Consider the following 27,169-nt stretch of genomic DNA (forward strand, 5'->3'; position numbering starts at 1 on the left):
GGGTGTCTGCTTACATAAAATATATAATGTTTGAGGGTTTATGTAATCCTCAGGCCTAAAATTATTTTTAAACGTGTGCAAAAAAGTGCAAAAACGGGTCTGTCTTTGAAAGGGTTAAAGGATAAGTTCATCTTCTGGAACATTTTACACGTTCCACCTGTAAGATTTGTTAGTTAAAAAAAACTGGCTCCTCACTTTTTTTAGCTGGCTCCTAGGTTCAAAGTATATAAGTCAAGCCCTGAGTTAAAGGAATATGGTCAGTACACATGGTTAACTGTGAACCCCACAGTTACGTTCTCCATTTTTCTGCTGCCCAACCGGATGCTAGGGCTTCTTTTTCTAGCGTGTGATAATACATTCTTTCTGCTTTGGTAGGTGTTCTGGGTTCAAAAGTAACAGTTTTCTGGATGATCCATGCTTGCATTGCCATGTAGTAATGCTCTCAATGGCTCCCCAACTGAGGTATAATTGGGATTGGGAAGACATTTGGACTACCATGAACTAAAACCTAAGGAATTTTTTGGGGTTTGGGTACTGGGCTTTGAATTGTTCTTCTATTCCAAGAAAAACAGGTAAACATGCAATTGCTTATATATAGGGAATTAACACTGCCCCCCTTAAAACAACATCCTGATTTTAACTGTGCAAGAATTAAGTATATATTTTCGGTGCTATAAATGCCTTCAGTTCTTTTTGCTAGCAGAATACACAGTTACAAACATAACTTTTTAACATGCAGTATCTCAAAAAAGGGAGTGCACCCCTTTGCTACAATGCAAAGTAGTAAGTGTACAGCTTGTATAACAGTGTACATTTTCTGTCCTCTCAGAATAACTCAACACAGAGTCAATAATGTCTAAACTGCTGGCAACAAAAGTGAGTACACCCCTAAGTGAAAATGTCCATATTGCGCCAAATTAGCTATTTTTCCTTCCCCTCCCCGGTGTCAAGTGACTCATACTCAGTAATACTCAGTATTACAATGTCTCAGGTGTGAATGGGGAGCAGATATGTTAAATTTGGTGTTATTACTCTCACGCTCTCATACTGGTCACTGAAAGATCAACTAAATGTTGTTCTACATAAAGATGACCTAGGCTATAAGAAGATTGCTAAGACCCTCAAACTGAGCTGCAGCATGGTGGCCAAGACCATACAGCAGTTTAACAGGTTCCACTCAGAACAGGCCTTGTCACAGTCAACCAAAGAAGTTGAATGCATGTGCTCAGTGTCATATTCAGAGGTCGTCTTTGGGAAATAGATGTATGAGTGCTGACAGCATTGCTGCAGAGGTTGAATGGGTGGGGGGGGGGGGTGGGGGGTGTCAGCCTGTCAGTGCTCAGGCCATACACCACACACTGCATCAAATTGGTCTGCATGATTGTCATCCCAGAAGGAAGCCTCATCTAAAGATGGTGCACAAGAAAGCCTACAAACAGTTTGCTGAAGACAAGCCGACTAAGGACATGGATTACTGGAACCATGTCCTGTGGTCTGATGAGAACAAGATAAACTTATTTGGCTGAGATGGTGTCAGAGAGAGAGAGTGTGTGGCAGCAACCAGGTGAGGAGTACAAAGACAAGTGCGTCTTGCCTACAGTCGAGCATGGTGGTGGGAGTGTCATGGCCTGGAGCTGCGTGAGTGCTCCCGCCACTGGGGAGCTACAGTTCATTGAGGGAACCATGAATGCCAACATGTACTGTGACATACTGAAACGGAGCATGATCCCCTGCCCTCTGAGACTGGGCTGCAGGGCAGTATTTCAACATAATAATGACCCCAAACACACCTCCAAGATGACCACTGCCATGCTAAAGAAGCTGAGGGTAAAGGTGATGGACTGGCCAATCATATCTTCAGACCTAAACCCTATTGAGCATCTGTGGGGCATCCTCAAATGGAAGGTGGAGGAGCACAAGGTCTCTAACATCCACCAGCTCCGTGATGTCATCATGGAGGAGTGGAAGAGGACTCAAGTGGCAACCTGTGAAGCTCTGGTGAACTCCATGCCCAAGGGGGTTAAAGCAGTGCTGGAAATTAATGGTGGCCACACAAAGAATTTACAATTACAATTGAGCCCAATTTGAACATTTTCACTTAGGGGTGTTTAGGCATTAATGGCTGTGTGTTGGGTTATTTTGAGGGGACAGCAAATTTACACTGTTATACAAGCTGTACACTCTTTTACATTGTAGCAAAGTGTAATGACTTCAGTTTTGTCACATGAAAAGATATAATAAAATATTTACAAAAATGTCAGGGGGGTGGTACTCACTTTTGTAAGATACTGTATGTCAGATTTGTTTGCTTATTCAAATGACTATATAAATAAATAATTATTAAACAGCATTAAATAATAACTTCAATTGCTCACTAAAATGCTAACCACAACTCCCTTTGTAAATGCGGTTTAACATATGTATGTAAATCACTGCAGTGTGCACTTTTTCTCACTTCCATGCCAAGTGAACATGAATAATGTTTTAAATTATAGTTGCCATGACAACAGCATGAGCTATAATTAAATACACTGTGTTCTTTGCTATCACACTAAATTAAGAGCAAAGATAAAAGTTGAAACTACTCACAATTTTAACTACTTGTGGAAAGATAATGGCAATTCGCATCAAAGCCACCAAAAAAGAGGAAAAGCTAATTAGACACACAATTTACAAATAGCCAAATATTCCCCTTCTTTGATTTTCCTTTATGAATATCAACAATTGAAGTAATATTTACAGGGAAGGGAAATGTGAATGCTAGACTTGTTTGTTTATGTAATACAGAAAACAGAAGTGTGTAGAAATTCAAGTCAACCAATCAGCAGGCAGCTTTCAGAGGGACAAAATAGCAAGCATCTGCAAGGTGATTGCTGACTGGTTGCTATGGGTTTCTACATCAATCTTATGTTCTTACTACTGTGTTATAAAAGAGCAGCACCCGGCGTAAATTCATATCACTCAACAATATTGGATGGTACATTTCAAATAACATACCAGCAAATCAATGAAATATGACTCAATATGATTTATTCAGAAATGCATACTGTAACTGTGTTCTATGCGGAGACTGGAACAGCAGCACACTTTGTTCTCGTTCTCAAACAGCTGAAATATTGCACCATATTGAGAGAGCTCAATAATACATATTTTATTTGCTCAGGAATGCTCTTTCCAGCCATTGTCTGCCCATACTGGTATATAATACGCAGCTTTTGATGTTTATATTGGCCAACAAATTATGGTAACTAAGGATGGGCAAATGTTTTGGCCCAAGCATGAGTTCGAGCCGAACTTTATAGGGTCATTCGACCATTTGTTCGGCCCGCCAAACAACCACAATGCACTGTGCCACCGCACAGTGCATTGGAAGCCCTGACTGGCTGAAGCAATGAAAGATTTGCCCGCACAGAGCACTGTCAGAGCCCGGTTTGGACTCTGTCATGATGACTATATTCAATCATGGCTCATTGCTCTTAATCCCACCCCACACTCTAAAAGTATTCTTTCCATAGCGGCCATTTGTAGTGTGATAGCAGCATGGAGAGAGATAGAACAGGGCTCTGTTCAGTGCTATTAGACAGTTAGTGTTCTATAGTGTTCTATTCTGGTTCTATTGTCAGTGTAGAATATCAGTTCAGTGTGCATCTTGGGATAGTTCAGTGTTAGTGTAGTGCGACCATTCATCTTTACATTAGTGTGAATGTAGGGATAGTTCAGTCATTGTGCGTGTAGTGTGACCACCATTCATCTTTACATTAGTGTGAATTTAGGTATAGTTCACTCATTGTGAGTGTAGTGCAACCACCATTCATCTTTACATTACTGTGACTGTAGGGATAGTACAGTCATGGTGAGTGTAGTGCAACCATTAATCTTTACATTAGTATCAATGTAGGGATAGTTCAGTCAGTCTGAGTGTAGTGACCATTTAACACAGTATATTTTATTGCATTAATGCAAGTTTAAAGCCATATAGTTCTGTGTGTTATTGCAATTTTAACACCATATAATTATGTGCATTACTACAAATTTAATCTGTATATTTCATTGCATTACTGCAAGTTTAAAGTGGTTGTAAACCCCCAGAAAAAAAACTTGCAAGACAAAGGCATAATGAGCTAGTATGCATAGTCCTCAATGACGTCGGCACATGCTGATACAGGGGATATCTCCTAAGCCGTGCAGGTTTAGAAGATATCCGGGGTAGCTACAGGTAAGCCTTATTATAGGCTTGCCTGTAGTCAAAAGTGGTTGTAAAGGGTTTACAACCACTTTAACGCCATATAGTTGTGTGCATTACTGCAAGTTTAGCGCCATATAGTTATGTGCGTTACTGATAATTTAATGGCATAAATTTCATTGCATTACTGCAAGTTTAACGCTGTATATTTTGTTGAGTTACTGCAAGTTTAACACCATGTATTTCATTGTGTTACTGCAAGTTTATCGCCATATATTTCATTGCGTTACTCCAAGTTTAACGCCATATAGCTCTCTGCATTACTGCAAGTTTAATACCGTATATTTCATTGCGTTACTGCAAGTTTAACTCTGTATATTTTGTTGAGTTACTGCAAGTTTAACGCCATGTATTTCATTGTGTTACTGCAAGTTTATCGCCCTATATTTCATTGCATTACTGCAAGTTTATCGCCCTATATTTCATTGCATTACTGCAAGTTTAACGCCATATATTTCATTGCATTACTGCAAGTTTAACGCCATATATTTCATTGTGTTACTGAAAGTTTAACGCCACTTAGTTCTGTGCATTACTGAAAGTTTAACACTATATATTTCATTGCGTTACTGCAAGTGTAACACCATATAGTTCTGTGGGTTACAGCAAGTTTAACGCCGTATATTTCATTGCGTTACTGCAAGTTTAATGCCATATAGTTCTGTGTGTTACTGCAACTTTAACCCTGCCTCATTGCGTTACTGCAAGTTTAATGCCATATAGTTGTGTGCGCTACTGCAACTTTAACACCATATAGTTCATTGCATTACTGCAAGTTTAACACCCTATATTTCTGTGCATTACTGCAAGTTTGACGCCGTACAGTTCTGTGCACTACTGCAAGTTTAACGCCATATAGTTCTGTGCCTTATTGCAAGTTTAACCCTGTATATTTCATTGCGTTACTGCCAGTTTAATGCCATATAGTTGTGTGCGTTACTGCAAGTTTAACGCCATATATTCAATTGCATTACTGCAAGTTTAATGCCATATAGTTCTGTGTGTTACTGCAAGTTAGCAGGGGTAGCTACAGGTAAGCCTTATTATAGGTTTACCTGTAGTCAAAAGTGGTTGCAAAGGGTTTACAACCACTTTAACGCCATATAGTTCTGTGCATTACTGCAAGTTTAGCGCCATATACTTCAGTGCGTTACTGCAAATGTAATGGCATATATTTCATTGCATTACTGCAAGTTTAACGCCATATATTTCATTGCGTTACTGCAAGTTTAACACTGTATATTTGGTTGTATTACTGCAAGTTTAATGCCGCATATTTCATTGCGTTACTGCAAGTTTATGGCCATATAGTTCATTGCGTTACTGCAAATTTTATGCCATACAGTTCTCTGCGTTACTGCAAGTTTAACACCATACATTTCATTGCGTTACTGGAAGTTTAACGCCATATCGTTTTGTGCGTTTCTGCAAGTTTAAAGTCATATATTTCATTGCGTTACTGCAAGTGTAGTGCCATATAGTTCTGTGTGTTATTGCAAGTCTGACGCTGTATAGTTCTGTGCGTTACTGCAAGTTTAATGCAAAAAAATAGTTGTATGCGTTACTGCATGTTTGATGCAGTATATTTTAGTGTATTCGTGGAGTGTGCAGCTGCCAGAGTGGCAAAACCTGCCTCCTTTTCTACAGATAGTTTTGCCATAGCCCCAGCATCTGGCATGGAGGAGTCAGCAGAGTTATTTGAACACAGCATCAGCCACTTGCCCCTTGATGATGCACAGTCATTACTCGATTCAGATGTTGGTTCTGACTCTTAGGAATTCCACCAGCCTGTAAACTCCCTGATTTGTGACACACCCACCAGGTGGAACTCAACTTTGGTAATGCTGCAGTGGCAGCACATGCAGCAGAGGGCTGTCTAAAAGTACCAGTGTGAGTATGGCACAACGACAGGCTTAGGCCTGCTCTTTGTTTTTCCCCACGCCAATGGACGCTTATAAAGCATGCATGCACTGTACTGTTACCATTTGAGGAGGCCACAAGGATGGTGAGACATGACAATGCATTCATCAGTGACATAATCCCTGTTGTGTTCCTGCCGGACCAGACTCTGCATAACATTATGGACAGGGCACTCGAGGCAGAACAGCAGAAAAAAAAGAGGAGGACTTCCTTTCCTCTCAAGGCCCACTTTATGCAGACACCCTTGTTGCTATGCCACAAAACACACAAGAGGAGAGAGAGGAGGAGGATTCTAGCAGTTTTGGAGGCATTAAAGCAGAGGAAGACATACGTCAAACATTAAGAGATGGTTTGCCATCCACAGAATCCTTGGGAGTAGCACATGGCTGGGGGGAGGCAGTTCCTGATACTATAATCCTCAATGACCCAGAGGAGTCTGCTTCTCATGCCTCCACAAATTTGCAGTGCATGGGCTCCCTTATGCTTCAAAGCCTGCAAAAAGACCCAAGAATATGTGGCGTAAAGGAAAAGGATCACTATTAGTTGGCAACCCTCCTTGACCACTATTATAAGGGGAAAGTCTCAGAACTCATTCTGTCCTCACAGAGAGTGCAGAAGATGAAATCTCTTGAGGACACCTTAAATAGAAGCTTATGGAATGCTTGAAATGTAGTTTTGAGGCTTCTGTTGGTCAAGAGACTAGTGGTGCCTAAGTGATGCATTTCAGAATTTTTTTAGTCCTCACCGCCCAGGGCCGTCAGCTTTCGCATCACATCGGCAGCATCTGCATCACATGGTGGACGATTATATAAGGATGAAAACAGAGATGGGGAGCTTTCCAGTCGATGATCCACTGGCTTACTGGGTCAAGACAATAGACCACTGGCCGGAACTTGCCCAGTATGCTATTGAGCTGCTGGGCTGCCCTGCATCCAGTTTATGAAACGCTTGAAATGTAGTTTTGAGGCTTCTGTTGGTCAAGAGACTAGCGGTGGAGATTATCTAAGGGTGAAAACAGAGATGGAGAGCTTTCCAGTAGATGATCCACTGGCTTACTGGGTCATGACAATAGACCACTGGCCAGAACTTGGCCAGTTTACTATTGAGCTGCTGGGCTGCCCTGCATCCAGTTTATGGAATGCTTGAAATGTAGTTTTGAGGTTTCTGTTGGTCATGAGACTAGCGGTGGAGAAGGAGGCCGCCTAAGTGATGCATTTCAGAATTTTTTTAGTCCTCGCTGCCCAGGGCTGTCAGCTTTTACATCACATTAGCAGCATCTGCATCACATGGTGGACAATTACCTAAGGGTGAAAACAGAGATGGAGAGCTTTTCAGACGACGATACACTGGTTTACTGGGTTATGACAATAGACCACTGGCCAGAACTTGCCTAGTATGCTTTTGAGTTGCTGGGCTGCCCTGAATCCAGCGTGCTTTCCGAATGGGCATTCAGTGCTGCTGGAGGTTTTGTTACTGATCATACACCTAAAGAAAAAAATGTCCACGCCTGTTTGACAGGTGCATATCATTACAATTTTTGACAGCAAGGTCAATTCTTGCTTTCATCAAGAGTACTCTATAGGGTTATGGTGTGAAAGCGCCACCAACACCCAAAGAACAATCATTCCACACCTGTTTGACAGGTGCATATCATTTAAATTTTTAACAGCAAGGCCAATTCTTGCTTTCATTAAAAGTACCTCTGGTTACAGTGTGAAGGCGTCTCTGACACCCAAAGAACAATTTTTCTGCACCTGTTTGACAGGTGCATATCATTGCAATTTTTGACAGCAAGGCCAATTCTTGCATTCATCAGGAGTACCTCTATAGAGTTACAGTGTGAAGGCACCACCGACACAAAAAGAACAATTTTTCCGCACCTGTTTGACAGGTGCATATCATTACATTTTTTGACAGCAAGGCCAATTCTTTCTTTCATCAAGAGTACCTCTATAGGGTTATGGTGTGAAGGCGCCACTAACACCCAAAAAACTATTTTTCAGCACCCATTACAGAAGTAGAAATCCAAAGTCTGTAGTAGAGACACCTGAATTTATCCAACAAATCTCTAATCTTTATATGGGATAGTGCTGCGCAATGTAAAAGAAGGAGAAAAAAGACAAGAAAGAAAAAAGAAAGGGGAAGAGGAGGAGGAAAGGGGGGGTAAGGGGAAAAAAGGGGGTGGGAAAAGGGGGAGAGAGGGAGGGGTGAATATGGTGATATAAGATTGAGACAATTTAAGGTTGATGTGACATAAACCTGTGAATGTACTTTTAACAGTACTCTATTTTGTAATATACACTCCTTCCACTAAAAGAAAAAAAAAATTAAATTAAACTAAATGTGACATCTATCAGTGAATATTCATGCGGAGCTATAACATGTATAAGGACATCATTTTGGGATCTTAAAAAATTCCCATACAGGTTATTGCCATATAAAATGCATAACGTGATAATCCAAAAGATATAAAAAAAATGCAAGTGCCAAATATAAATAATGTCTGTGCAATCACTGCAAACAATGTGTAAACTTCACAATAAATGCAATATACAAAGTGTCTATGCAATCAATATAAATAAATTGTGCAAAACTGCAGATGACCACAGGTATCCCAGGTAAAGTGCTGGTGCTCTTAAATGGTGCAGAAATGAAGAAGCGGTGGTTCTCTTTTCCTTCACTCCATTCAATAAGTAGATGGTTGTCCCCTTACCTTACTGTTGTAAGGTTACAGCATGAACATGGGTTATTAACCACTTGCTTACTGGGCACTTAAACCCCCCTCAGTCCCAGACCAATTTTCAGCTTTCAGCGCTGATGCACTTTGAATGACAATTGCGCGGGCATACAACACTGTACCCAAATGAAATTTTTATCATTTTTTTCCCACAAATAGAGCTTTCTTTTGGTGGTATTTAATTACAGCTAGGAGTTTTATTTTTTTGCTAAACAAACAAAAAAAAATGCAAAAAAAAATAAAAAAAATCATGTTTAATAGTTTGTTATAAAATTTTGCAAACAGGTAATTTTTCTCCTTCATTAAATTGCACTGATAATGCGGCACTGATAGGCTGCACTGGTGGGCACTGATAGGCTGCACTGGTGGGCACTGATAGGCTGCATTGGTGGGCACTGATAGGCATAGTTAAGGCGGCACTAATAGGCACAGATAAGGCGGCACTGATGGGCAAAGATGGGCACAGATAAGATGGCACAGATGGGTGGCACTGATAGGTACCACTGATAGATGGGACTGATGGGCACTGATAGGTGGCTCTGATAGGTGGCACTGCTGGGCACTGATGGGCACTGGTAGATGACACTGATGGGCATGGATATGTGGCACTGGGGTGCAGCACCTTTGTTAAGGCAGATTGTGGGCACTGCTGGGTGGCACTGTGGGCACTGCTGGGTGGCACTTATTTTTTAATCATCTTTATTGATGAGGGGGCAGGTGGGCACTGGCAGGGGGCAGGTGGGCACTGGCAGGTGGGCACTGGCAGGGCTGGCCGTGATCGAGACTGATGTCCCGATCACGGCCGCCGGTGATCGGCTCTTTGTTTTTTCTCCTCGCGCTGTCAGCGCGAGGAGGAATAATAGCCGATTACCGGCTCCGTTATATCACATGATCAGCTGTCATTGGCTGACAGCTGATCACGTGATAAGGGGTCGGGATCGACCCCTTGCTCTGATCGGTGATCAGGCGAGTCTCATAGACTCGCCGATCACAGAGCGCGCCGCGCGCACCCCTCAGGGGGCACGCAGGCCACTCGTGCACGGGACTACGTCAATAGACGTAGTCCCGGAAAAGGAGATCCGCGCTGTAGCCGTCATTCGGCTATAGCGCGGGTCTCAAGTGGTTAAAGCCTTTCTGTGTCCCCAAACGGGGTGTCCCCGGGGCGGTTTCGCTAGATGCACTTGGGGCGTATATGTGGTTTCTTTTATCCCATCAAATACAATGGATGTACCTCACAAACAGCAAGAGAGATGCTTGATAGTGCAGTATGTTTAAAACTGGATATTTTATTAAGGTAGCGTAAAAAGAAGGGGCTCATATTTAAAAACAAATAACTAGGCAGAGAACAGAGACGAGCGGCGAGCTCGTATACGTCACTTCCGGTATCTCGTTATTTCCGACACGTGTTCGTCACAGTCACGTGACTTCATCGGGAAATCTTCCTGATGAAGTCACGTTACTGTGACGAACACGCGTTGGAAATAACGAGATACCGGAAGTGACATACACGAGCTCGCCGCTCGTCTCTGTTCTCTGCCTAGTTATTTGTTTTTAAATGTGAGTCCCTTCTTTTTACGCTACCTTAATAAAATATCCAGTTTTAAACATACTGCACTATCAAGCATCTCTCTTGCTGTTTGTGAGGTACATCCATTGTATTTTATGGGATAAAAGAAATCACATATAAGTGCATATAGCGAAACCGCCTCGGGGACACCCCGTTTGGGGACACAGAAAGGCTTTAATAACCCATGTTCATGCTGTAACCTTACAGCAGTAAGGTAAGGGGACACACATCTACTTATTGAATGGAGTGAAGGAAAAGAGAACCACCGCTTATTCATTTCCGCACCATTTAAGAGCACCAGCACTTTACCTGGGATACCTCTGGTCATCTGCAGTTTTGCACAATTTATTTATATTGATTGCACGGACACTTTGTATATTGCATTTATTGTGAAGTTTACACATTGCTTGCAATGATTGCACGGACATTATTTATATTTGTCACTTGCACTTTTTTTATATCTTTTGGATTATCACATGTTATGCATTTTATATGGCAATAACCTGTATGGGAATTTTTTAAGATCCCAAAATTATGTCCTTATACGTGTTATAGTTCCGCATGAATATTCACTGATAGATGTCACATTTAATTTAATTAAACATTTTTTTTTAAACTTTTTTTTTCTTTTAGTGGAAGGAGTGTATATTACAAAATAGAGTACTGTTAAAAGTACATTCACAGGTGTATGTCACATCGACCTTAAATTGTCTCAATCTTATATCACCATATTCACCCCTCCCTCTCTCCCCTTTTCCCAACCCCCTTTTTTCCCCTTACTTCCCCCTCCCCCCTCTCTTTCCCCCTCCCCCCCCTCCTCTTCTCCCCCTTTCTTTTTTCTTTCTTGTCTTTTTTCTACTTCTTTTACATTGCGCAGCACTATCCCATATAAATATTTCTGTGATTTTGGGTTTGATTAACCTTTTTTTATTTATCTAATTGGCTGGCGCAGAGATACCTCTATCTGTCTGCTAAATCTCTAATCTTGTTCCTTGTGCACTTCATTGTGGCCTCATCATATAGACTGGCTCCCCAAGCAGTTGCTTACAAAATAAAGAAAGCTTTAAGGGCTTTATAAATGCAATTATTGCTGCAGCAGCTTCTATACACAGTACAGATGTGCCACTTTAGAGCTGGACTAAGGGGACCCTCCAGGCACTATATGGAAAGGAATTTTTCATTTTTACACTTTCACTTTAAGCATCAATAAATCACTGATCACTAATTTCTTTCATTGTTACATGCCCCACAGGGCAGTACCCAGACCCCCATAACCATTGTATGCCCAATTACTTGCATATAATCCTTCAAAATGGACACTTTTGATTTTTCACGTTCGGGTCCCATAGACTGCAATGGGGTTCGTTATTCGGTTCCGAACTTTCCTGATGTTTGGAAGTTCTGGTGCGAACCCAACAGGGAGTAGTTAGGCCCATTCCTAATGGTAACCTTGAATATCCAGCATCAGACTGGTTTGTTTCCATACCATTACAGATCATCACAAGTAAGCTTGTTTTTGAGAAGTTTTGCATTGTCGTCTTATGGTTGGGTATTTTAGATATAAATGGTTCTACAACTAGCAATTGCAGTAATTTCTTATTTATACTAGCGATTGTTTTTAATTGAGGACTAGGATTATGGTTTGCTTGGATACTGGTGCAGGAACTAGGTTTGTTGATTAGATATACTCTACTATTGCTGGTCACTGTTTAGTAAGAACATTTTTCAGTTGCCAAGGAACATTTCACAGTCAACTCAGTAGCAGTCTAATAACATCTTGCTTGATGCACTGGGTTCTAACACTGCTTCCTGTGTTAAGTGAAAAAAATTGTTTACTTCTGTTGTGACAATTTGGAATGTTGTAAATGAGGTGATCAGGGACATAGTTTGCACTGCTTTAAAAATGAAACATGTTTACACTGCTGTTATAATGCTTCATAGAACATAGCTTTATATGTCTGTCTATACCTTGTGTTTCTCACAAATTTTAAATAATGATGAAGGAAAGTAAATGTAGTGGTATACTTTCTGCCCAATTATGAATGTTCCCATTTGGCTTGTTTCTATTAGGTCTGTCAACAACTGTCTACACTTATGGAGAGTTGGCAATGGAATGTTAGTAGAAACATTCCATTGTGTCTACAGTTCCCACATGGCAACAAGCATAATTTGAACGTTTCATTTGGGTACCATAGATCATTTAAAAGCTGGTAAAAATAAAATGTTGAAATTATTCTAAAGTAACTTAATTTTCTAACTTTTTTCACAATATCATCTCTGCTAGATATTTACATACCAGACTATTCATACCATCTAACAGAAGAAGAAAGTACTGTATGTGGCATAAGTACAATTTTACTTCTAAAATTTTGTTTAATCTGGTACTGTACTGTAAACAATGCAACGGCTCTTTCCCTTTGTTGGAAGAAGTGATTTATCACATCTGACCAAGGCAAGGCAACAATTCTCCAGGGTAAAGATGTTACTTATTTCCAAAGTTGCATTTTCATCCATAATATTTAGTTAAAGAATACCAATAATAATACTAGCAACAAAAGCTCTACTTTTCAAGACTAAAGATTTTCTAAAACTAGAGCAAATCAATTAAATTACTGTACTTTCTTTGTTTGTAAAGGCATAATTTTGAGCAATTTCATTTATGCTTCATTAACATATCAGTTTCTCAGTTTTGTTGCAGTTCCTTTTCTTGGTTTCTAAAGAGGAGTTCTTTTGCAAAGCTATACATTATTATAGTGACAGCAACAGAAAGGTTCAAAGAGTAACGAGGATTGTAACCATTTTATATGTTTATTTAATTTGTAATGTTACTCTGTTAAGACTCTTTTCATTTTAAACACAAATTTCATACTTGTTGTTAGATCCCTATCTGGTCGCATTGTTGGAGGTGTGTGGTGGTTCTTTACCTTGATCATTATTTCATCTTACACGGCTAACTTAGCTGCCTTTCTTACTGTGGAACGAATGGTGTCACCTATTGAAAGTGCAGAAGACCTTTCCAAGCAAACAGAAATTGCCTATGGGACATTGGATTCAGGGTCAACCAAAGAGTTCTTTAGGGTAAGTGTACATTTTCAAACTGCTGTTTTCATTCAATTAAGATGTTTAATACAACATTGCAACTTTTTTTTCTTAAATAATGATAGCCGTGTTTATATGAAGCTGCTCAAAAGGTGTCCACTGGAAGCTTTACTTTGATATGTATTTAAATTTTAAAATTAATAGATAAATGTGTAGAAAAATGGAATAGGTATCTTTTCCCAAATTATGTATTTTTGTTACAATATCTTGCCTTAAAAATAATTGTGGCATGTTCTACAAATAAGGTCATTAATTATTACACTTATGAAGGTTTGAGGAAAGCTTTTTTTATAGCATGTGAAGTTGCTTCACAGTTTTGCAGAATATTTTAAAACAACATTCTTTTTTTACATTCATGCTACTGATAACTTGCAAAGGAAAATAAACATTTTAAATTTTTTTTTCACTTTATTGACTTTGCAGTAGTAAGCATTGTGGAGTTCAGAATGGAAAAAACCCCCTGACTTTAGAATTATGTTGTGATGTGAACCTAGGTATTAAGAGGCTTGGTAGTAATATGGTATATGCTGGTGAGCTGCTTCATGTCCATGTGCTTTTTTTTCTTGTTATAATTCTTTTGACAATAGTAAAGAGGAAAACATTAGATAAGGATAGATAAAATAGAAGTCATGATATCTTATGCTATGTCTGTTTATTTAATGAAAACCAATCTGTAGAGCAGTATGTGTCAATGGGCTGTTGTTCACTTCAGATCTGCTTCACTCCCCAAGAGTCAATAGGAATGCAAAAGAAGCTTGAAACAGTTGTTGTCGATTGAAATCAGTTTGTTCATTGGCACAACCCCAAGCCTGTCAGCACAAGCGCCAAGTCATGTGTTCCCTTATGAAGAGTCTGGTGGAGTTGTTGTGCCTCTGCCTAAACATTGATCCTCCCTTTCAGCAGGAACCACGTGACCAATATGCCATCAATACCGTCCTGAGGTGTGGTGGTGATGGTGGTAATGGGTTCTTACATATTGAAAGATTTGATTCATTTAAAAAATAAAAATGAGGTATACTTTAACTTGTGCCTCCATTGCTAAATCTGGAATATATCTTGCTGAGGAGTCTGCCCAAATTTTTTTAAACTTTTCATGAACACTTTAGAACTTCCTGGGGAAGGCTTGTTGTCTGATATCATCACCCACTCTATTGTTGGTCTTTTACCACTTTTCACAACTGGTGATCGGCTGTTCAGTTACAGTGATCTAGAGCGGCTCTGCAGTTGCTTGATTACTTTTACATAGGTGACAGACTTCCTCACATACAGCAGTGGTTCTTAACCTCAGTCCTCAAGTGCCCCCAGCGGGCCATGTTTTGGGAACTTCCCTTAGATAAAATTGCTCTTATGAATACCATGTCATTGATATTGATTTAAAGCAGCTGTGCAAAGTAAAGGAAAACCTGAAAATATAGCCTGTCGGTGGTACTTGAAGACTGAGGTTGAGAATCACTGATATACAGTATGTCTTTTTTTGGGTAATAGATTCTGAGTATATAGTGTTGATGATAAAGAGTAGAAAGCATTCTTGTTTCCAAATGGCATTATGTTGCCCAGCAATTAGATCATAGACAGTATTTAAATAATTCATATAATACCCTTTAATAATATACTTAATAAAAAACACTAGACATACTTTTAATGGATTGAAATCGGCTGCTGCCTTTTATTATTGGCAATAAATGATTTGATCTTTAAACCAATATCATAACACACATTACATTCATGTCTTTTTCACCAAATATTTCCACACCAAACCAAAATTATAAGGCACACACATCTTAAAAACCATATATGATAACTCAGCCATTACAGCTCGAGTTATAACCATTTTAAAGACATGAAGGATTGGGAGCCAGGCTACCACAAAGGACATGAGGGCAATTGGAATATTGTGGTACAGTAAAACAATAAAGTATAAATATGTGATAGGTATACAATTGTAAAAAATATATAAAGAGGTTTTATTAATACAAGATTAATGGTCAGTTACAAATAAAAACATGATAACAATTCATATATGTCACCAAAATAATTAACCCCTGGAAGGGGGGGATCACAGTGGGACAATTCATCACAGAAACAACTCGACTAGTTTTGCGGACAATGACCGCTTCATCAGGAGGACATCTGTGAATTAATTAACAGATGATCAAAGAGCAGTATAACTGCCCTAAGGCATGAACAATGAAAGATAGCATAACATTTAAACAAATTTATTTAGTACATGAAAGGGGGGAGAGAGAGCAAAACTACTTACCCATGTCCCGGCAGGCCCTGACAGCAGGGCGTAACCACCAAAAAGAGGGTCCCCCGCAGCGACTCGGGGGAGCTAAAAAACATGATGGACTGGATTTTTTTTTTTTTTTTAACAGGTATGTTTTTATTTATCACCATTGAGGAAAAAAGAAAACATTGGTACAATACAACAGTGCATCGTACAATACAACATAACATAGTGTTCAGTGTACAATCGCTCTATCAGACATTACATATCAACCGGTGTAGGTCAAAAAGCAGAGGAGAGGAATTTGAGTAAAAGGAAAAAAGGAGGATGAGAGAGAGAGGGGGGGGGGAGGGGAGAGGGGGGGGAGAGAACAGAATCCAGGCTCCCGGAAGCAGCTCATAGGAAAAGGTAGACCACAACAGTACAACATTCGTCCCCCAGTAACCATACTTGATCAGATAGATGCAAGAGAATAGCGCAGACCCAATAACCAACCACCCTCAGAGTGTACCATCTATACTCCCACCCAGCATCCCCAGATCTTGTCGAATTTGGACGGGCATTTCCGACTCATATACGTCAGTTTGTATAGTGGAAGAGCGGAGTCAATCAACCCTTTCCACTGAGAAATCTCAGGGGGGTCAGCCTTCTTCCAATTAAGGAGAATGGTCTTCCTGGCATAAAATGCCGCATAAAATACAAACAGTTGTTTATGTGTACCCACCACCACTCCGTCACACACCCCCAAAAGCAGGACCACAGGGTCCATCCCCACCGAGAGACCCCATACCGAGTTCAGAACCCCCACCACCTCCCTACAGAAGGTCTGAATAGCTGGGCATTCCCACACTACATGCATAAATGTCCCAACCGCTGTGTCACATTTCGGACATCTATCAGAGCACAATGGGTATATTCTCGAGAGTCTCTGTGGAGTGTAGTAGGCCCTATGAAGAAACTTCAGTTGAATGTACCTATCTCGTGCAGAGATCATCAGGGGGATATAATTCTGGATCCCCTCCTGCCAGTCCTCCCCTCTCAGAGACGGGATATCAGGCCTCCACTTGCAAAAAAGCGCAGACTCCTCCACGGGTTCCGAAGTGGAGGAGAGGATACGATCCGCGTATTTGGAAATTAGAAACTTCTCAATCTGGTGTGAGCAGATAGAGATTGGGGTAGGGAATTGGGCCCGTGTCGCATGGCGCAGCTGCAGGTATCGAAAAAACATTTTATTCGGTAGCCCGAAATCCGCCTTGAGGGTGTCAAAATTGAGGAGGACCCCCCTAGGCATAACATGTTGTACGGTCGTAATGCCATATTTGGCCCACAGTGCAGGATCTGGGATAGAGTTGAAGTGTTGCAACTGCGGATTGCCCCACAACGGCGTATGAGGTGAGACCTCAAGAGGGCCGTTAAGTTTCCTCGACACCTGCATCCACACACGCACCGTCGTTGCCATGGTTGACGTGACTGTTGGGTGGGCTTTAGGGCCCCTGAATACCAGATTACTAAGTGCAGCATAGGACCCCAAAATGGCCGCCTCTAGGTTGACCGACGGATTGGACCGCGATTGCACAAACCACCACCGCACCGTCACCAACACCGCCGCCCAGTAGTACTGTTTCAGGCACGGCAAGGCCAGCCCCCCAGCAGAAAGGGGCAGCTGAAGGGCAGTCCTCGCCACCCTGGGTACCGTTCCGGCCCAAATAAACGAAGTGATCACCCGATCAGCCCTCAGGAAGAAGGAGTTTGGGATCGGGGTAGGGGTGTTCCGAAAGACATACAAGAACTTTGGCAAAAAGGTCATTTTTAAGAGGTTGATTCTACCCACCGGTGATAAGGGCAAAGACTTCCACATTTGGCATTTGGCAATCAGGTCATCTAAGATTGGGTATACATTGTCATCTAGATAATGTTTGGGATCCCCTCGCACCACTATCCCCAGGTATCGGAATTTGTGAACAAATTTCAGGGGCGTCGGCGTGGTCACGTCTCGAGGGTTCTGGGAAAGTGAGAACAGCAAGGATTTATCCCAATTGATCCTAATCCCCGAGAAGGAAGCAAACTCCTCCATGATACACAGAGCCTGTTGCAGGGAGGCGGATGCGTCAGGAAGGTACAGGAGTGCGTCATCCGCATATAGCGAAATTTTTTCTCTAAGGGGGCCCACCCGCAGCCCTTCAAATTCCTCCGATGCCCTTAAAAGTATAGCCAGGGGTTCGATTGCCAGCGCGAAGAGGCCAGGGGACAGAGGGCACCCCTGTCTCGTGCCCCTGCCCAGCGTAAACTCCGCAGACACCGTACCATTGGTGCGAATTCTGGCAACGGGGTTTTTATAAAGCAGCCGAATCCAGGATATAAATTTAGGGCCAAAGTGAAAGCGTTCTAAAACTCCCCAGAGGAATTGCCATTCAACAGAGTCAAACGCTTTTTCCGCGTCGAGCGACGCAACGACTCCCCACCCCCGCCCAGTCCTAGCCCTGGAGATGTGGGTATACAAGCGTCTTATGTTAATGTCAGTGCCTTTGCCCGGCATAAAGCCCGTTTGATCACCGTGGACTAGGGTCAAGATTACGGAATTAAGCCAATTTGCCAAAATCTTTGTCACGATTTTTGCGTCAACATTAAGCAGCGAAATCGGGCGGTAGGAGGAGCAACATTCAGGGTCCTTATTCGGTTTGGGGATAACGACAATCACCGCCTCGGACATAGTGGGCGGTAGATTCCCTTCCACTAACATAGTGCGAAGTAGGCCGTGGAACCTTGGTGCAAGTATTTCAGCGTGTGTTTTATAAAACTCTGCAGGTAGGCCATCCGGGCCCGGAGTTTTTGACACCTTGAGGGAGGCAATAGCCGCCTGGACCTCCTCAAGAGAGATCGGAGCCTCCAGGCGGCTACGGTCAGCATCAGAGAGCAGCGGGAAGTCTACTCGGTCCAGAAAGTGGCCAAGTGCTTCCGGAGTAAAAACCTCCCTGGGGGCATATAGGGCCTTGTAATATTGTACAAAGCGAGCGTTAATTTGAAAGGGGTCCGATATCACCTCACCTCGTTCCCCTCTAATCCTGGCTATATGCGCCACTGAAGCCCTCTCTTTGGCCAACCAGGCCAGGAGTCTGCCCGTTTTAAAAAGGGTAGGTTTAACATGGGCCTTCAGAGCCACAAGATGGTGGACCAGTGAAAAGACAGTAGGTATGTTAATGGTATTGTGGAGCGGAATGAAAAATCAAGCAGTGAAAATGGATGAAAGAGTGGACTCAATTGTGATGATAAAGTGAAGAAACTGAAAATCGTGAAAAAAGTGTTCAAAAGACAATAAGTGGATTAAAGAAAGTAGGGGGATGAAAAAATGGGGAAATGTAGCGAAATGGACGTGGTGAAGTGTTGGGAAGTGATGGGATGGGGAGGGAAAAAGGGGAGGGAAGGAAAAGGGGGGACGGAAAAGGGAGAGGGGGGTGTGGGGGTGACGGTTTGTGGAAGTTAGGGTTAGTCAGGGGAAACTTAGAGGCAGGATGTTGTGAAGGTGTAGGTGGGGTGGGTTAGTTGGAAAACAGAACAGGGAAGAAATGGAAGCAGGGAGAAAAAAGAGAGGAAAGGGAAGGAGGAAAAAGAAAAGGAAGGGAAACAAGAGAAGGGGAAAGAGGGGAGAAGGGAAAAGGCGAATGTGGGGGAGGGGAGAGGAAGAAAAATTTATGGCTAGGGGTGAAGAGGGAGTGAGATCAAGTGATATATAGTGTGAGTGAAGGACACAACAAACACCTGGTAATTTAGATGTGAAAGGTTTAAAGGTCCCAGGAAGGGCAGTCCAGCTGAAAGAGAAGGTAGCAGCCTGCAGCCATAATATGTGATACTATAACCAGATGGCATGGGGTGGAGGCATAGGAGAGCCTGTCTACCCATGCCAGAGTCACCTATAAGGGGAAAAAGGAACGATACGAAAAGTTAGAGAGGCCAATGGCCAGTACCTTGGGATGACAGGTACTGCAGCATGGCTTTAGTAAAATTGTTAATTTCCCAGGTGACTTACTGAGTACTGGCTGGAGTATACAATCCCAAGTGGTTAAAGAACATTATGACTCTTGGGGACACCATCAGTGACATCACATTGTAGCATCACTTAAATTGCATGTCTTAATATTTGCATGGTCAAATTTGAACAAAATGTCAGCTCATCCTTGAGTGCATCAAAACACTTCCAAGCCACAAACGCACATTGAAGAGCTGAGGTAGTTTTTATGACAAACAATTCAGAAAATCACAATGCCATGTTTTAGAGACAAAAGCAAAAAAATTAAAAAATCACACAGTAGCTTGGAGAGCATGAAAGCAGTTTGATTGGGGCCCAAGGCAGCAATGCAAGAGGCAGAGATGAGTGAATTTTTTCCAAGAACAAACAATTATAATATGATATTTCAAACACAGGTTCCCTAAATGTTGTAGAAACTCACTGCTCACTTACTCTGCAAGCATTTGTACTTGGCCACTATATCAGGGTAAGAGATGGAGCATATTGTATTTAGATAGTAAACATTCAGTTTATTATGCTACAGCCAAGAGCTAGAAATATTGTACAAATATGCAGCATACCATCTGTTTCTACCAGACCACAATGCCACAAGGGGAGACTAAGCTGGTTCAGTCATCCTAAAATATATATTAGATGGTGCTTTTTCAGAGCCACTAGCCAAAAAAATGAATTAGCTGGAGAGCATGTACGCCTTATTTGCTAAGATTGTATGTCAGAGGAAGATCCAACAGACGTGAATGGAGATAGAAATCACATTGGGCGTCATACATGAAGCAGTATTTTCCAATTTGTGGTAAAATAGCTCATAGAATTTTTTAGAGAAAATTTCAAATTGCCCCGGGGATTTTTTGGGCAAAGGGTAGTAACCAGAAAGGGGAGTAACAAGCGTATAAAAATATACAAAAATGTATTGAGTAAAAAGCAAAAATAGAATAGGTACACAAGGTATATCAACCTAAAAACAAATTAGTCAAACTGAATAGTTACATAACAGCTAGATTCTGAGACACACGGTTGATCTCCCAATGAGAGGCCAAACAATGTGCGTATACACAGGAGTCCCAATGTTTCGAGCGTTTTCTTTGATAGCCAAAAAGTTCAATTTTAGTCTCATCAGACCAGAGCACCTTCCTCTGTACATTTTGGGAGTTTCCACATGCCATTTTGCAAACTCGAAACGTGTCATTTTGTTTTTTGTGGCCCAACACTATGGAGCGTACAGAGATACTCCAGTCTCTGCTGTGGAACTCTGCAGCTCCTCCAGGGTTGCCTTAGATCACTGTGCTGCCTCTCTGATTAATGCCCTCCTTGCCTGGTCCATGAGTTTTGGTGTGCGGCCGTCTCTTGGCAGGTTTGCTGTTGTGCCATGTTCCTTCCATTTAGTTATGATAGATTTGATGGTGCTCTTAGGGATCATCAAAGATTTGGATATTTTTTTATAACCTAACCCTGTACTTCTCATGAAAAATAATTTCTCCTGTGCTTTGGTGTCTAGTTCCTCAATATGTGGTGTAACCAGCTTCACATAGTAACAAACACACACACACATATATATATATATAGGGGTGTTCGTATGTGAGAAGCCATTGCCTGTTTTAGGCTCTGAAGAAAGGAGTTCTCCCCTGAAACACATCAGCCATCTTGAGGTATCGTTTGATCCACTCGACATCAGGTACTGGTTTGTCGATGTTCAGAATAGTGGATTTTGGTTTATTGATTATGCCTTCTATCAATACTCGTTTGTGAGTATATACTTTGCTGTGTTTTATTGAATAAAGCTTTACTAGTGGTAATGCACTAGTTTGGTGCGCCCTCCTTTTCTTTTCTTTTTTGGACCTCTCAACAACACTGTCCTTTACTTGTTTGGAGAGTTCCTTGGTCTTCATGGCAGTGTTTGATTAGTGGTGCCTTTTGTTTAGGTGTTGCAGCCTCTGGGGCCTTTCAAAAAGGTGTGTGTATATGTAATGACAGATCATGTGACACTTAGATTGCACACAGGTGGACATCATTTCATTAATTATGTGACTTCTGAAGGTAATTGGTTGCACCAGAGCTTTTTATGGGCTTCATAACAAAGGGGATGAATACATACGCACATGTTAATTATCAGTTTTTTGAAAAATAGTTTTATGTATATATTTTTCTAAGTTTACTTCACCAACTTAGACTATTGTGTTCTGATCCATCACATATAATTCATATTAATAAAACATTTAACTAAAGGCTGTAATGTAACAAAATAGGTAAAAAAGCCAAGGGGGTGAATACTTTTGCAAGGCACTGCATAAGGTGTATAAATGCATCACCATGTCATGCAGATGCATGCATGGGGATGTGTCACCATAAGGGGTATCATGATGCAAGCCTGCCACTCCCAACGGGTCAGGGTTGCCCGTGCAGCAGGAAATAGAGGCAGTGAGAAGGCAGAAGGACACAAGATCCATAAAAGTACCTACCTATGGTTGCCGTTTGATGTAAATATCCCAAATCTGGGATGTTGTGTGGTCCTGACTGTGCAGCAATGGAGAACTGAGCTTGCCTGGCTTACAAAAGGTGGGAGGATCGCATGGTATACCCCCAGAATGTGGACATGGTCCAATGGCTCGGGCTGGTAGGTATCAGGTGATCGGGGGAGCCAGCACAGGTGATGAACCATACTGATCAACTGTATGCCAGGTGTGCGTCTCGTCTGCCAGACAATCCCCCCATACAAGCAGCGTCCGGTATAACCGCGAATTACGGTGTAATGACATCAGATGTTGTGAGGCTGCCAGCATGCTAGGTGGGCGGTACGTCTCAGGTCAGACCATATTACGCACATGCAAATCGGTGTGTAAAGCCAATTCATAGTGTAGCGGAAAAGACTGAGCCCACAGTGATGCCCGAGATGCAAAAAGCACCGGCGGGAGCCTCGGTGTCCAAAGGCAACAGAAAATGAAGTGCAAAATAAGCAAATGGAGCCTATTATAAATAACATAACATCCTTCACCATAATCCTAAAACTAAATATCAATGTGATGATAAATTATTAAACACAATAAAAAATAAAGAAAAATTAGAAATAATAATGTGATGAACCACAGTGCACAAATATCTCAATAGGACAGCATACTGCTGTGAAGAAATGTAACGTCTTTAGTGATTGATGAGTTTAGACAGGTTTCCATGAGTAACCCCAATGATAGAAATGCATTTATCATATATTCAGCTGCTCTTTAGCATGGACTGGCTTCTGACTTTCAAAGAACTTCCGCAGTATGAAACAACAAAAGAAAAAGACCATTGCGCAGATAGTATATTGAATATTACCTATAAACTAAGGGTAAACTTCACTCACACACACCCTTGAAAAAGTCACGCGTCTAGTGATGAAACTGGTCAGGAGGAGCCAGTGACTAGCAGTGCTGTGTGTGCACTGTTGGTGTGTGAGGAGATCCCAGCTGTTATCTGTATGCGACTGATCTTACCATATGCGATTCATTCTGCTGGAAAGTGTGACTAGTATTCTAGTCAAAAAAGGTGACTAGAATACTAGTCAAAGGGAAGTTGCTTTCACAGGATACACATTGATGTATCAAAAACAACTGAATTCAATTAAGTATATTTAGAAATATCAAATATTAAATGAAAATAGTATAAAAAATTACACACATATATAAATACCTTTCTTCCACCAATATCAATACAATGTTGTCTTTTTTTTTTTTTTTTTTGGCAGAGGAAGGGTATTTATATGCAGTGCATTTAGAAATTATTCACAGCTCTTTACTTTTTCCAAATGTTGTTATGTATTTTTTTTTTGTTTCTTATTTTTAATAAATGTGCAAAGATTTCAAACAAACTTTTTTCACATTGTCATTATGGGATATTGAATTTTGAGGAAAAATAATAAACCCAATCAATTTTGGAATAAGACTGTAACATAACAAAGTGTGGAAAAAGCGAAGCGCTGTGAATACTTTCCGGATGCATTGTGTGTGTGATTTTTGATACTGTTTTCCCCTGGTAATCTCTGGAGGAACCCTAGTTGAGGAACCCTGCTTTAAGGTAATTTTTGCTGTGATATTTGGTGAAGTCATTGCTATATCTTTGGATAGGTCTGTTTTTTCTTGTTAGAGAATAGTCATTATTATTTTCTGATGCTCTTGAAAGTGTCACTCGTATCCATCTATCCGTTAAAGCTTCAAATTGATTTCACCCCTCTCCTAACAGCTAAAGTTCCACACCTTTGTAAGAAAAATTGTCTATTCCTGTTTCCATTGTGTCTTGCAAATATTTGAGCCAAAGATATCTCTAAATATAATTGTGAATAAGTAAAGTATCCCCGCTACATATAACATATGTTCTATCAAGGCATTAGACCATTGTGATATGCACGTACATCGTATTCTGTTTGGACTGATTGAGAGGTTTGCCGTAAACGATGTACTGTATACGCTTATATATACACAAAAAGTCTCCAAAAATTTGGTGAAAAGGGGTGGATTTACTAAACGTAATGGGGTTGATCTACTAAAGGCACATAGACTAAGGTCTTTGCAAGTGCAGTTAGTCCAGAGCTTAGTAAATTAGGGGATCTCTGCTGACTTCCATCATCCAATCATGTGCAAACACAAATGCATTTTTTTCCTTGCATGTGATTGGGTATTCTTTACAAAGTGAAGATTTACCTCATTTACTAAGCTATGGAGCAATCTGCAGAGTAGAATTATGTGCACAACTTTTTTTTGTTATCAGATTTCCCCTCTATTACTTAGCTGGAGACAACCCAAAATGTGTGATTTTCTTTTACTTTTACATTCAATGGTAATGGTAAACAGGACAAATAGAGAGAGGGTGAATCTCCCTCAACCTCCGCAACATCTCCAAAATACGCCCCTTTCTAACCAATGACACAACAAAGCTCTTAATTCACTCGCTGGTCATCTCTTGCCTCGATTACTGCAACTCCCTTCTTATTGGCTTACCTCTACATAGTCTATCACCTATTCAATTCATCATGAATGCTGCTGCCAGACTCATCTACCTTGCCAGTCTCTCTGTGTCTGCTACCCCTCTCTGTCAATCTCTCCACTGGCTTCCGCTTGGCCAAAGAATTAAATTCAAAATACTAACAACTACTTACAAAGCCATCCACAATTTAGCCCCCAGCTACATCACTAGCCCAATCTCTAAATGCCAGCCTACTCGTTCTCTTCGTTCTTCTCAAGACCTCCTGCTCTCTAGCTCCCTCATCACCTCCTTCCATGCTCGCCTCCAGGACTTTTCCAAAGCCTCTCCAATCCTATGGAATGCCTTACCCCAATCTGTCTGCTTTTCTCCCAGTCTATTAGCTTTTAGGCGATCCCTGAAAACTCTTCTCTTTAGAGAAGCCTACCCTATCCTCACCTAACAACTGTATTTTCATTTTCTCCATCAGCCCACCCCCCACAGTTATTACCTTTTGTTTCCACTTGACCCTCCCTTCTAGATTGTAAGATTTAATGAGCAGGGCCCTCTGATCCCTCCTGTATTGATTTGTATTGTAAGTGTACTGTCTGCCCTCTTGTTGTAAAGCACTGCATAAACTGTTGGCGCTATATAAATCCTGTATAATAATAATAATAATCTCCCTAATGGGGGCACAGAAAGCAAAAAACCCTGACAGGTGTTCTAATCCACCTCCACTCTATCCAAAACTTAAAACAGCTTCCTTTCTGTATACTTTAACCGCTTGCTGCTGTCATTATACCGTGGCAGGTCGGCACATTCCCGCGACTCGTCATAGCTGTACGTCGGCCCTTTAAGCTGATGCACATGGACGGCGGTCGCGATCACAGCTGACCACACTCGATCATGGGCATGAGAGACAGAACAGGGACGTGTGTATGAAAACACACAAATCCCTGTTCTGTGAGGAGAGGAGAGGCAGATTGTGTGTTCCTACTAGCTAGAAACAACCATCTGTCATCTCCTCTAGTCAGTCCCACCTCCCTACAGTTTGCACACACACAAGGGAACACGGTTAACCCCCTGATCGCCCCCTAGTGTTAATCCCTTCCCTGCCAGTGACATTTACACAGTAATCAGGGCATTTTTATAGCACTGATCGCTGTGTACTTGTCAATGGTTCCAAAAATGTGTCAAAAGTGTCCGATCTGTCTGCCATAATGTCGCAGTCCCCATAAAAATCGATGATCACCGCCATTACTAGTAAAAAAATCAATAATAAAAATGCCATAAATCTTTCCCTTATTTTTTAGATGCTATAACTTTTGCGCAAACAATCAATATACGCTTATTGTGATTTTAATTACCAAAAATATGTAGAAAAATACATATTGGCCTAAACTGTAGAAAAAATTTGCTTTAAAAATAATGGGGATATTTATTATAGCAAAAAGTACAAATTATTGTTTTTTTTCAAAATTGTCGCTCTTTTTTTGTTTATAGCGCAAAAAACAAAAACCACAGAGATGATCAAATACCACCAAAAGAAAGCTCTGTTTGTGGGAAAAAAAAGGACGTAGTATATTTTTACATTCTTTAAATACTGCATACCTAGACCATTACTTAATCAGGGCTGCTGTACAATCTACTGTATCTGACAGCCCCCCCCCCCAAAGATATTAAAATTATAATTTCATCAGTGACTTCACTGGGGTTGGTGCACCTGTTGCGATAAAATATAAAGTCACCCCCCCCCCAGCACTGAACAGTCTAGTGCATCAGCATGGCTCTCTGCCCTTATACTACCACAGTGGATGGAGCTAGGATGGGATCAGGGGGATAGATTGAGCTGGGATGGGATTGGTGTGGTGGATAGAGCCAGAATGGGATTGGGGGAATGGATGGAGCCGGAATGGGATTGGGGGAAGGATGCAGCCGAGATGGGATCGGGGAAATAGATGGAGCGGGGATGGGAACATGGGAATGAATGGAGCTGGAATGGGATTAGGGGAATGGATGGAGCTAGATGGGATCAGGGAATGGATGAAGTTGGGATGGGATTGGGGGGAAGGATGGACCCAGGATGAGATCAGGGAAGTAGATGGAGCTGAAATGGGAAATGGGATTGGGGGAATGGATGGAGTTGGGATGGGATCGTGGTGGTGGATGGAGCCGAGGTGGTGGATGGAGCTGAGATGGGATCAGGGGGATGGATGGAGCCAAGATGGGATGGGGTTGTGGGTGGAGCCAGAATGGGATAGGGGGGTGGATGGAATAGGGATGACCTCTTTGATTTGGGGAGGGGAGATTAGAACATATGTGTGTTTTGGGAGGGGAGATGAATTGTGCTGTGGGGTAAACTTAAAATCTGTCCCCTTCCTTCTAGCACAAATCCTCTCTAACCAAAAACAAAGCACCATCCT

The 27,169-nt window shown here is 41.4% G+C and overlaps 1 protein-coding gene across 5 annotated transcripts in view; it reads left to right on the forward strand.

Moving 5' to 3' along the window:
* GRIA2 (glutamate ionotropic receptor AMPA type subunit 2) overlaps nucleotides 1-27,169 on the forward strand; it is a 226,717-nt gene that overhangs the window by 145,675 nt on the left and 53,873 nt on the right. For all 5 annotated transcript variants that reach the window (XM_077477112.1, XM_077477111.1, XM_077477110.1 and 2 more), the window contains exon 12: nucleotides 13,347-13,545. In XM_077477112.1, coding sequence (XP_077333238.1) covers nucleotides 13,347-13,545 — 199 coding nt within the window. The remainder of the gene's footprint in view (nucleotides 1-13,346; nucleotides 13,546-27,169) is intronic.

Source organism: Lithobates pipiens, unplaced genomic scaffold, assembly GCF_037356315.1.
Source record: "Lithobates pipiens isolate NorthernLeopardFrog02 unplaced genomic scaffold, aLitPip1_a1.2 Scaffold_13, whole genome shotgun sequence".
Lineage (NCBI taxonomy): Eukaryota > Metazoa > Chordata > Amphibia > Anura > Ranidae > Lithobates > Lithobates pipiens.